General features: G+C 39.5%; 1 protein-coding gene across 1 annotated transcript in view; it reads left to right on the forward strand.

The window, feature by feature from the left end:
- EIPR1 (EARP complex and GARP complex interacting protein 1) overlaps positions 1-13,186 on the forward strand; it is a 274,351-nt gene that overhangs the window by 130,756 nt on the left and 130,409 nt on the right. Inside the window, exon 4 of the mRNA XM_063440889.1 lies at positions 8,259-8,415. Coding sequence (XP_063296959.1) covers positions 8,259-8,415 — 157 coding nt within the window. The remainder of the gene's footprint in view (positions 1-8,258; positions 8,416-13,186) is intronic.

Here is a 13,186-nt window from a genome sequence, read left to right on the forward strand (position 1 = left end):
TAATGATTTCCTACAGGGAGGTCTAATGCAGGCGCACGGCCATTGCCGCATATGCGCATTAGGTCTCACCTGCTGACGTCAGCAAGGGAGGAGCTTGGGTGGAACCTGATCCAGCGCCGAGTGACATTGGTGCTGGATTCAGGTAAGTCACTGAAGTGGTTTTAACCCCTTCAGCAACATGGGATAGGGGTGAGAGGGAGAGGGGCACTGCAGGATTCTGCAGGGCCAGGAAAACGGGTTTGTTTTCCTGACACTGGAGAGTCCCTTTAAGCAGGACTTTCAATGCCTATTTCAAAATCGTTTTTAACTATGTTAAATAGAAGTGGTCCCAGAACTAAACCCTGAGTGACACCACTTACCACTCTCCAGCTTGAAAATGTGTCATTAATGACAACTCTTTGTACTCTATCTTTAAACCAATGTTCTACCGAAGAACAAGAGTTTTCATCTAGACCAATTTCTTTTAGTTTGGACACTAACCTATTGTATGGAAACTTATCAAACGTCTTGGTAAAAGACAAGTAGATCATATCCACGGCAACACCCTGATCTATACTTTTACTTACTTGTTCATAGAGTGCAATTAGGCTAGTATGGCATGACCTATATTTAAAAAAATAATGCAGATTTTTACAAAAATGTTCTTCCCAATGTATTCCTCAATGTTATTCCTTAATATATACTTTCCGGGCGTTAATCTCACAGGTCTATAATTTCCTGGCATAGATTTTAAACCCTTTTTTTTTTTTTTTTTTATATAGGAACCACATCTGCCTTCCTTCAATCCTCCGATAGAATTCCTGAAAGAAAAAAAATTCCCACACTTAGCTCTGTAAGGGCTTGTGTGTGAATACCATTCAGCCCCAGAGCTTTATATACATTTACTTTCTTTAGTTTCTGCAGCACCTTGTTTTGAGTCATCCAGTCACAATTTTTCTAATTTTTGTTCCACCAGTCTTTTGTATACCTCTTTCCATATCTCCCCACCCTTAATATATACTGAGGAAAAATAATTGTTTCAAATTTCTGCCTTTTCCTGATCTCCATTAGCTAACACACCCATCTCTGTTTTCAGTGTATCTACACTTTCATTTTGAATTTTTTTTTTTAAAGGATTTATGTACTTTTATGAGCATTTTTTTTTTTTTGGGGGGGGGGGGGGGGTGGGGAGGACACTGTTTTGCTCACATTTACTATCACTTTCTCATTTTCTAGTTTAGACCATATAATCACCTTTTTACATGCATTATTGGCTTCCTTATAGCTCATATAGGATGCCTCTGAATTTATATGCTTTAAATGGAGACTATAGTCACCAGAACAACTACAGCTTATAGTATTTGTTCTGGTGAGTATAAGTATTCTCTTCGGGCTTTTTGCAGTGTTTTCAGAGAAGTCAGTGTTTACATTACAGCTTAGGGATACTGCCACTGGCCACTCCTCAGATAGCTACTAAAGGTGCATTGTGCAGCACTGCCATTCAGTGTCTCCACAGTCTGCATGGAGACACTAAGCTTTCCTCATAGAGATGCATTGGTTCAATGCATCTCTATGAGGAGATGCTGATTGGCCTGCAATGTATATGACTTGTGATGGCTCTGCCCCTGATATGCATCCTTGACAAGCTCAGCCAATCCAATATGAAATGATTGTGATTGGTTGAGAGAATCACGTCTGATGATGTCAGGGAAGCAGGCAGATCAGGGACAGAGCCAGCAACAGCAGACTGAAATAAAAGTAAGATTGTTGCTATGTGTAGGGGGACAATTTTTTTTTTTTAATTCTTTATTTTGTTGTGCATGTTATAACAAAAGAGCTTGCACAGCCACGACAGCATGGGCAAGTACAATATTGACAGTAGAGAAAGAGATCATCATGTAAAACAGCACAGATTTTTAAGGGAAATAGTAGGGTACGATAGGTTAGTGCGCAGATACCCGGCATGCCCACCCACTGGGTATGTTAAAGGATTCAAACAGTGTGCTATACTCAGGAGCCCAGCTCGGTAACATGTTAGGGCAACATATTATTCATTGTATAGAGTAGTGAGAGCTATACAGTCCTGTATAGTAGCTTTAAGTTAGAGTCGTTCATGCACAGATTAAGTCAAGCGTCAGAGTGTAGAATGTGCAGAAACAGTTGCTTCACTGGGTATGTGTCTATGGTTCAATGTAGAGCTGACTGTATAATTAAACAAAGATTAATAATAAATAAACAATGTTTAAGCCATACCTGCAGTTGTGTGTCAGTTAACACATGTAATCATAGTCAAGTAATTAGGCTAGTACAGTGTAGCTATTCGTATATACATATGTGTTTGAGCCCTTCATATTGAACTAGGTACATAAAAAAAATAAACCGTGTCTGCAAAAAAAAAAAAGTCTCCATTGAGCTAAATGAATATACTGGGCAAGCACAAAGTCACATAAGCTGGGTTCTCAGTAGGAGGCACCTCTGTTTTCCGCTGGTATGTTCATGGTGGTGGGTCTTGCATATAACTGGCAGCGGTGTATCAGTCCTGAACTTGGGGTGTTCATCCCACCCCTGTGCTTGGGAAGAGGTAGGTGTATGCCTGAGGGGGGGCTGGTTCGGCGTGCTTCACGGTGGCTCTCCCGCCCCAGGCACTGCGTGGGGTCCGCTTTAAGTGGTCACAGACTCGGGGGCTCTTGTCTGAAACCGGGTTTTTCCCGCAAGGGATGCGCCAGAGGTTCCCGGTGTGCTTGCGCCTCACATGGCTGGGGGCTTTCTGTCGTGGTGGTCTCAGTGATCTGTACCTCGGCGTTGTCAGGCAGGTTGAACGGGCCTGGCGGGTTTTGACTCTCCTCTGTGCCCTGCGCCTGTTGTGGTGTCTCCTGTCTGTTTTCGCCCTCTTGCGCGGGGGTTGTTGTAGCTTTGCCTGCCGTGTTAATGAGAACTGTCCTGCAATTATGCCCTGCTGAGCCTTCTTTCTGGTTGGAGGCAGTGTCTTCGCAGGGAGGCTGCTTGCCTGTGTGGAGATGAGCGGTTGCATTCTGGCCTCCAGTTTGCGCCAGAAGTTGGCAAAGATTGCTTCCAGCCTATGTAGGACCCCTAGTTGTGGGTCCATAGGCTCGGGGAGACATGAGGCATCCGCCATATTGGGTGTTGCGTCGTGTAGCCTGCATGTCGGTGCTGTTGCATGTGGAATACATGTTTGTGTTCCTGATCCTATAGTTTTCCTATAAATGCCCTTTTTTATTTTTCAAATTCTTTTAAACCACATTTTAAATTTGTTTCTCTTATGTTTATTACCCAGTGGTATATACTAAGAAGCGTACCTTCCTAATATTTGTTTAAAGATATTCCATTTATCCTAAGTGTTTTTTTTTTCATTAAAGAGTTTATACCAGTCTATATTTTGTAAAGCCGAACATATCTAATTGAAATTGGCAATTTTAAAATCTGTTTTAGTATACCCCACATGCATTTGCTTTTTTTGGTTTATTTCAAGACACCACATTGTGATTGCTCTTTCCCAAGTGCTCCCGTACTTGAATGTTCATCAGAAGATGAACATTGTTTGTTATGACCATATCCAGACAAGCGTCCTTTCTAGTTGGTGCTTGTAAGAGGTTTCAATTACTACTTGTGTCTCTACCCCAATTTATGTCTGAGAAATTATAAATCTTCAATAATTAGCGTTTTACCCAGATGTAGCGTTTTCCCAATTTGCTCTAACAGTGCTAGACATTGCGGTATTGCCAATTTGCCGACTATATGCATCCATTAAAGGTGACACTCCGGTAGCCTCAGACTGGGTGTCACTAACTCTCTATTCATAAAACTATGCGAGAAAGGTATTTACCTCTCTGCAATACTTAGTCCAAGACTTCCTGATTGCAGCCATGGACTTTCAGAGGTAATTACTGGATGCAGCACACAGGTGCATTCTTCACAAGTTTGAGCTTAAAACTTTCGTAAACACTGTAACCCTTAAGTAAGACAGCTCCTAGGATCTCCTGGCACCATAACAACTCCATTCATATGATGCTGTTATGGTGTCCAGAGTGGTTCTGTAATAACCAAATATCTTCCAATGGCTACCTCCTGTAGAATAACGCTTTATTCACAAATCACATGCAATCTCAAGCCAATTCTGCAAACTAATCATTAATTTTTATTCATTTTAAATCAATTTTTTCCAATACCTCCAACACCATATTGGATTTTTCTTTTTCTGGTCTGTCACAAATCATGTGGAACACCCTGTATAAAGTAATACGTATTGTTCTATCCAAAAGCAGAGATTATACACACATACACTGGAGCTAAACTATAAAAATGTAAGTCTTTACATACCTCCCCATGATTATGAACATTTACACTATAAGTTCCTTTATGTCCTTTTTATACTACTGCGTCCAAGGATGTCCAAGGTCTACTGCTGCTTTCTACTTATGGACAGAAGAATAAATTATGTTTAAAAATTATAATGACGTGCGCGACAAATGTCCTTTTCCCTATAAAACCAGAGAGGTTTACCCACGCACATGTATCTACAAACATTATATATATATATATATATATATATATATATATGTATATATATATATATGTATTACCATTTAAAACAATAACATATTAATTTCAGTTCATGTGTGTTCTCATATTTGCCAACTAAGATAATCTCCTCAACCGGCACAAACATTGGGGCATTAAAGATGAACAATCTACTCAACACTTTTGCGCCTGCCCAGATCCAGAGGCCCATCTTTTTTTGCTTTTATACATGCTAGTAAAGCCACTTTTCTACCTCTGGAGTTCCTGTATTTTCGTTTGGTACACTCTGCCAAGGAGCATTTGGAAGAGATTTGAGACCCCCAAACTTCGGGGAGGCATCCTGCACACTTTTAGTCCTCTGTATCTTGTTCAGCTGGTTCCCCACATATTTAGTAAATCATATTGTCATATAGGAAGGGGATTTACTGGGAAAACTCCTTGAATAGGCTGTCATTTACTCCCACACCAGCTAAGTACTTTATATTTTGGAGGTGGCAATTGGATTTATATTCATTTTTCACCTGCCAGACTCTGAGCTTTGGGTGAAATCCTGTATGTTCTAGGTTTGCATATATCTTGCGACAAAAGGCTCCTCAGCACAAGGTCATTACTCATTAATAAATCGGACACATTCCATATGAATTAGTTGTGATTAGATTTAGTTTAATTCAAACCATTGCCAAAATAGAAGAAAAATTCTATCCAACTACCGTCCCATTTCTCCACTGCTTTCTACTTCAAATTTACAGGAGAGAATGTGTATAATTAAGTTTCTCTGCTCTAATGACCCTTTTCACAATATTCATTCTAGATTTCAACTGCTGCACTCTACTGTGACATTTTTAACAAAGGCATCCAGTGACCTGCTCTCTGCCAAAATCATGCTTCACTTCTCCTCACTAAATCTGCAGCACCTTTGTGCTATTTTGATGTTGTAGCTCACCAACTGTTCTTGCCATGCTGTATTCCACTGGTGTTTGTAATACAGCTCACGTTATTTCCTTGCCTGTCTAATTTCCTGGTAATTCAACTTAAGCCTTCCCAAAATTTATTGGCATCCAGCAAGGATCATTAGCCTCTTTTTCTCTCCTTGTACTGTAATACCTGTGACTTTTATTACCTTTTGTTTTTCTTTGCAGTGTGCTACGGTTCCTTTAAAGAGAAAAAATATTTTTTTCCTGCAATCTTCCATCACGTTATATAATCCTCTCCTCCAAGGTTCAGGGCTCCTGTATTGTACCTGTACATGTGTGTTTGGGTCCCATATCTTCTTTTAATTAAAGAGTTACTCAAACTCGTTTGCACAAATCATCATTTTTTTCTCGTATTATTGCCCTTTGCGCATCTAATGCTCCCACCCAGTATTTGTTAATGTAAAAAAGTTTTTTTTAGAGTAATAGTTACCAGTAATACAGTTTGGAGGGATGGAGGCAGGGTATATCCAATTATTCCCCTTTGTAGGGACTGCCTGCAAGGAAGACGCTAATTTGTTCTCTTGCCAGCACACTATATGCCATTACAACAGATGTAATTTTTGTCGAGAATTGACATTAGGTACCCTGGAACAGATTTCTAGGCTGTCTAAGTCACGTGTACGGGGGGATGCAACTAGCCCTGGCACAAAAGTGCAAATATCTCATTCTGCAGCGTTTCAACCATAATTAAAGGGACACTAAAACGACTTTAGCTTAATGAAACCGTTTTTGGGTATAGATCATGCCCCTTCCGTCTTACTGTTCAATTCACTGCCATTTAGGAGTTAAATCACTTTGTTTATGCACCTTAGTCACATCTGCCTACATGTGACTTGCACAGCCTTCCTAAACACTTCCTGTAAAGAGTTATTTAATGTTTATACTTCCTTTATTGCAAATTATGTATAATTTAGATTTTCTTATCTCTTGCACTGTTAATAGCTTACAGGTCCCTGCAGGAGCCTCCTGTGTGTGAGTAAAGTTTTAAATTTAGAGCGCAGGACACAAAAACTTTGTAAAGTAAGTTACATGTGACTGAAAGTGAAACCATTTTTTCATGCATGCTGTGAGTCACAGCCGGAAACAAAAGTGATTTAACTCTTAAATGGCAGTGAATTGAGTAGTGAACTTCATAGTCATGATCTATTGACCAAAACTGCTTAATTAAAGGACCACTATAGTGCCAGGAAAGCATACTCGTTTTCCTGGCACTAGAGTGCCCTGAGGGTGCCCCCACCCTCAGGGACCCCCTCCCGCCCGGCTCTGGAAAGGGGAAAGGGGTAAAAACTTACCTTTTTCCAGCGCTGGGCGGAGACCTCACCTCCTGCTCTCCTCCTCCGATCCGCCTCTTCTCCTCCCCGTCGGCTGAATGCGCACGCGCGGCAAGAGCTGCGCGCGCATTCAGCCGGTCACATCGGAAAGCATTCACAATGCTTTCCTATGGACGCTGGCGTGCTCTCACTGTGAAAATCACAGTGAGAAGCACGCAAGCGCCTCTAGCGGCTGTCAATGAGACAGCCACTAGAGGACATAGGGGGAAGGCTTAACCCATTCATAAACATAGCAGTTTCTCTGAAACTGCTATGTTTATGAAAAAATGGGTTAACCCTAGAAGGACCTGGCACCCAGACCACTTCATTAAGCTGAAGTGGTCTGGGTGCCTAGAGTGGTCCTTTAAGCTAAAGTTGTTTTGGTGAGTATAGTGTCCCTTTAATTAAAATCTTTGATAACAATCTTTCTTTCTTCTTATATCTCATACACTATATCCACTTTGACATCCTACTTCCTGTCACTTCCTTAGCTAAATCACACTCTCCTCTCCTGTTTCGAGTCTTTCAATTTTTTTTGTATCCTTATTCCTAAAACCCAACTGAGCATTATAGGAATTATTTGACAATTATAGCTACAACTTCCCTTACGTTAATTTAATTATTCTTTATATATGTGAGTGCTTTTATGTGTGTGTGTGTGTGTGTGTGTGTGTGCACGTGCATGCATATATTTTAGTGTGTGTGTGTATGTATGTATGTATGTATGTATATATATATATATGTATGTATACCAGGCTTCCCCAAACTCCGGCCCTCCAGATGTTGCTAAACTACAACTCCCATGGTTCTCAGCCTATCTATTTCATTCATAGAATCATGGGAGTTGTAGTTCAGCAACATATGGAGGGCCGGAGTTTTTGAGGAAACCTGATGTATACTATAATATATTATCTGCATATATATTATGTCATTTCTTTTGTGCACAAACATATGACACTCTAATGAACCTGCAAGGCAGAAACAATGTATGAAGGGTATAATTGAGATATAGCCATGCTTTGCAAACTGTTTGCTTGGCAAGAGCTAATTTTGTCTTTCCTAAATTTGCATAACAAATAAAAGAAGAGTGATGGGTTTTGGGAATTCTATTTTTTTGTAGTTTTTTTTATTTATTTTTTTCATTTTTATTTTTTTGCCAATCCTCATATGAATTAAAATTTCATCAAGACATGAGCACTGGCTTCAGAACATGGAGAAATTGGGTTAAACATATGCTAATTACTAGTTCTGCAGAGGACTGATTGTCGACTCCATTCCTTCCCTCTATCTCATTCCCGCATTCTGTAGCTTATTAAAAAAAGAAGTCCTTTAAATATTTTAAGCTACAGCTGTGCATGGGTTTTTTGTTTGTCTGAATGCCGATGCACCATAATTCCAAATGTGCTCCACGTTCACTGATCTGTTGACTCTCTCTCTCTCTCTCTCTCTTGCTTAGCTTTAGACAGCAAAGTCATGACATGTGCGGCTGTTTGGAGGATACCGAAGGAATTGCAGGCTGGCAGCCAGGAGTCCCCTGATGATTCTTCAAGCAACGCCCAGTCTCTGGAGCTTCTCTGTCACCTTGACAACGTGACCCATGGCAATATGGCCTGGTACGGCTCTGCATATTTTATACTCTACAGCACAAATTAGAGCTTAGCTGAAGTGTGTAAATGTAAAACTAATTTATACATCGCTACCTAGGTTTTATGCCCCTTAAATATGTAGGTGTGTGTGTGTGTGTGTGTGTAACTGCATGAATTTGTGTGCATGATTATACATTTATTTATTTTCTTTTTTTTTAATTCTTTATTTTTGTTGTGCTTGAAATAACATTCGTATGTCAGTAATGCCACAACAGCATTCGCAAACATTTTTTAAAAACACATATTCGTAAACTGCTGTACAGCATTCAGATATAAACACACAGTAAATTTTTAGGTTAATAAAACATGCTAAGTACAAGCTGGGTAACTACATCTGTCCTAGTAAATTACTTTGTCGATTAATAACAGTAGCATACGATTAGTATTTATGTTGAGTTTCATCACTTTAGTGTCTAGACATGTGTATTACCATGGTTCTGCTGTACTATGCTTAGGTGAGGGATATGCATTTTGTATAGTAACCGCAGGTCTGAATAGTTATAACATCCAAAAACATACAGTGGTTCCAGCATTATTAATAGCAATTACACGCTGTTCATCTTCGCTTAGCTAATCAAAAAGCCGCTAGTAGTGCCTCTTTATCTTGGGCAAACAATACCCGTAGTTACGGTGACACGAAGATTCACTGAGTAGACATGCCGCGTTGCACAAATTCTGTCTAGCATATACATCGCCATGGGTTACGTTTGGGCATTAATCCTGAGGGCTTAACTGGTGCAACTGGTTATATACTAATTGGTTTCAACAGGCTGATGACTATGGGGAGTAGGATAGACGAGTTGCATTATATCAGGAACTTTCAAAACAATATAAATGCCAGTTGCCCTGTGCCATATGTATAACAAGTGAGGTTAGCAGGAGAGATATATGGCATAATGTCAAGAAGCATGGTGTAGGTTGGTTGCATGAGTGAAAGGGTGGAAGTGTTGGCTAGCTAGTATTTTGCATTGGTCTAAAAGGTCTAAGCAAAGGGGAATCAAATATTAATAATCAAACCAGACCGCGTCCATTAGGGTTACACAGGCGTGACGGCTTGGTTGCTGGCCGTCCCTCGGTGGGGCCACGAAAATCGTCCGACACCCGTAGTCTGCAAGGGCAGGGCCCCTGTAAGGAAGTCCCATGGAGAAATCAACCTATGCCTCTCAGGGGCAGTGTAGCAATACATTTATTTTTTAAGTTAGTTTTCTATGTGTGTGTGTGTATATGTGTGTGTGTGTGTATGTAATATATATATTTTATTTATTTTGAACAATATGTGCTATAGTTGCCTTTTTTTCATACATACTAGTTAACACACAAAATGTGAGACCAAAAAATAACCCCAAAATCACAAGAGTTTATTTATTAGACAGCAATCTGAGCAGAGTTAACCCCAGAAAATAATCGAAATGCGAAGTTGCTGAAAAACACCCCAAGAAAATATTTCCAAACTATCAAAATCAGTCAACAAGAAGTGGAGCGATATTTAGGTGAGATATTCATTATCAACTGATCGCAAGACAGTCCATCGGGACCTGGGAAGACAAGCAGTTGTAGCCCAGTTAAAATTATTTATTAAATGGTAGAAAAAAAAATCGGCTATTCTGCTGACTCGGTAGTGGTGTTTAATGCAAATAAACCTCACTGAACCTTACATTTTTCTATAATCATATTCTTCTAATTGCTTGTCTTTCTCATGTATGTGTAAATGCAATTAATGAAGTCTTCCTTAAATTTCACTCTTACGTTTTATGAAGAAGCGAATCTCAAAAGTTTACTGAACCTTACTCTATCTGAGAAGATTGTCTACAAATCATAGAATAACAATACTCTTGTGTAGAAACACGGAATTATAGCACATTGTTACTCTTACGAATCAAAGGAAAGAGAGGAAAAAGATGAAGAGATGAGGTAAAAATGAGGGTTGGGATAGGTGGGAAAGTGTCTCCCTATGAGGCGAGCATACGGTAGGTAACCCCGAAGTTACACCATCAGGGCTTATGGGAGAGCCCAGGAGAGCAAAAGTCTCCATCCACCGTGTCCACATTTTAAGAATGTGGTTTGTAGTCTCATTGATTGTGAGGATATTTATGGGGGTAATACATATTAAAATTAATATTTTCATAAAAATTATCAACAATTAATCTAATATTTTTTTTTATATAAAAAATTGATATCTTGGCACTGTTCCCCGAATAATGATATAAAGCTGAGAATTACCCACGATTTTAATTCTCTTAGATTCTCTTAGATCACACAGTAATCACAAATTAATTATAAAAATATAATTTATTGTGACAATAATAATAAAAATAATATATGTAACATGCGTGGCAATCAGTGAATAATTAGGTATAACATAATTATACAATATAGCAGTGGTTTAACACAATATAAACAGCTAAAAGCAACCAGTTGTCAACAAGATTTATGATGGGACACTGCTTAGAAACCAAATTCACAGAGAAGACAAAACTTCACAGAACACAGCAGTGCAGCGTAAAGCAATAAAAACTTTGGCTGACAGTCAAATCACACTGAATTAACTCTTCCACTGCTGGCCACAATCCTCATAGGCAAGATCATTCACCATTTTTAGGACCATCCAATAAGAATAATTCTAACCAGATTTTAACAAGTCAATACCTCTGTATAGAAATTTGGTATGCTAACATTTGGCAAATTTACCGTTAATATATCGCAAACTTTATTCCACCTGCAGGAATGTAATTTTTGTGTCCAAGAGAGTGTTTGAGAGTTTGGAAGTGGGGGCCTTGAGTCCATTCCAAGAGTTAGAATATGTAAGTCCCAGAGAGTTTGAGAGTATCTGAGAGTCGGAATGTATCCTCTCTTCCCTTTGTCCTTACTTTTTAAAGGGGAAAATTCTTTGCACGTCACTAGTTGATTCTTGTCAGGGGATCCATTTACCTTTTTGTATAATGGGTTAACTGTGTTTGGTGATGCATTTGACGTAATTTTGGTTATCTCTTCTAACTACTATATATCAAAAACCTGTCAACTTCACAGTTTTTTCCCAGTATAGGTGTCTGCAATTTCGGTTGTAAAATTAGATTTGACACCTCCTAACCTTAATTTTACCCTTTCTCTTACAATGGAACTAGTAATATCCCGTTATTTTTTATTTTTTTTAGAAAGTAAAATTAATTACTTAGTGTTGTTTGGTGTCTGTCTTTCTTGTCTTGTTTACATAAGTCGCATTCCTTAGTTCAGACTTGAATGACTAGAGTTACAGAAAGAGAAATCTTGTGTCTGTCTTAGCCTTGTAATACAAAATGGAGTCACCTCTGTTCTGAGGGTAACTGGCAGTATACACTTTTAATTTCTGTCTTAACACAAAATGTCTGCCAGGATAAGTATACTGACATGATGGCCGCTGTCATTTTTTTTTCCATTTTGAGTATAAACCAAATCCTAGTTTCCAATTGGGCCTGTTCTTGGGGAATCACTCTGCCATGTTTTGACCAAACAGAGTCTTAAGGCTGCACATACTCTGAATATCAGTTTATATGCTGCACAAGATAAGGAAATGTTTATGTATTCTCTATCAAAGAGGACCACCCAGGGCTCCAGGGGTAAGGTCAACTGAAGGCATCTAGACAGCTTTTCAAATGGGGTCATCCATAGGGGCTGATCCTTAGGATACGACCACCATGCAAGCTGGTACGTACCCTCCTCCCCACAACCTCTGAAACAGGTTAAAATCATAACAGAGTGGACATTCAACATTCTGGTTGGGTATAAATACCGTCGCACCAGGACATTATAGCAGTTTTCTTTGGCATGGGTTGATTAGTAATATGCAGTGTATCCGTAAATATTTCATTCCCTCACTCCCCTCTGGCCCCTTCCCTAAGTCTCTCTCCTATTTAGTGAGATAACATAGTTGGACTGGGTATGTCACTGAGATCAAGTGAGAATATAATAGGGACAGTCTGCATGTTGAATTAGTAAAAAGTGGACTTAATTAGTAAAAACCTTTCTGGGTGGTCTCTTAGAAAGGGTTGCAGAGAGTGGAGAAGCTTGGCAGCCCTGATAAATTCAGCTTGTGGGAGTTGTTTCTCCAGTAGGTATGCCCTTGTCACTACTTTTGTGCACTGAAATACAGTAAGCTTGTAATGCCCCAACAGTCAAAAAAAGCACATCAGCATATGTATGGTAGTAAACGTAGTCAAGCAGAGCATACATGCAGAAATAAAAGTCCTGCGCTCAACTCCCATCACTACTGGGCAGCTGCAATGACTACAGTACACATCAGCCCCAAATTATAGTAAAAACCAAAGAAAAACTAGTTACCTGCGCTCTCTCCTTTATCCCTATGTATTTTTAAAACAAATGGAGGTCTTTTAGTTACCTCCAATGGCCATGAGAGGATGAGCCCACCTGCCAACATCAAGGCAGACCCCCCTAGGTGGGTCCTAACTCTAACCATTTACCTTTCTTCCTTGAGCCTCTGGCAAAAATCTCTAATGAGACAGAAAGGGGTATTTTTTATATACACCCCTATACATTATTAACCCTTAATAGGGAACACATGGGATGGGCAGCAGCATTGTAACAAGGCTGAGTAATACAAAAAATGGATACAAATGCAGAAAGAAAAGTCCTGCGCTCAACTCCCATCACTACTGGGCGGCTGCAATGACTACAGTACACATCAGCCCCAAATTATAGTAAAAACCAAAGAAAAACTAGTTACCTGCGCTCTCTCCTTTATCCC

This window comes from Pelobates fuscus, chromosome 2 (assembly GCF_036172605.1).
Source record: "Pelobates fuscus isolate aPelFus1 chromosome 2, aPelFus1.pri, whole genome shotgun sequence".
Taxonomy (NCBI): Eukaryota; Metazoa; Chordata; class Amphibia; order Anura; family Pelobatidae; genus Pelobates; species Pelobates fuscus.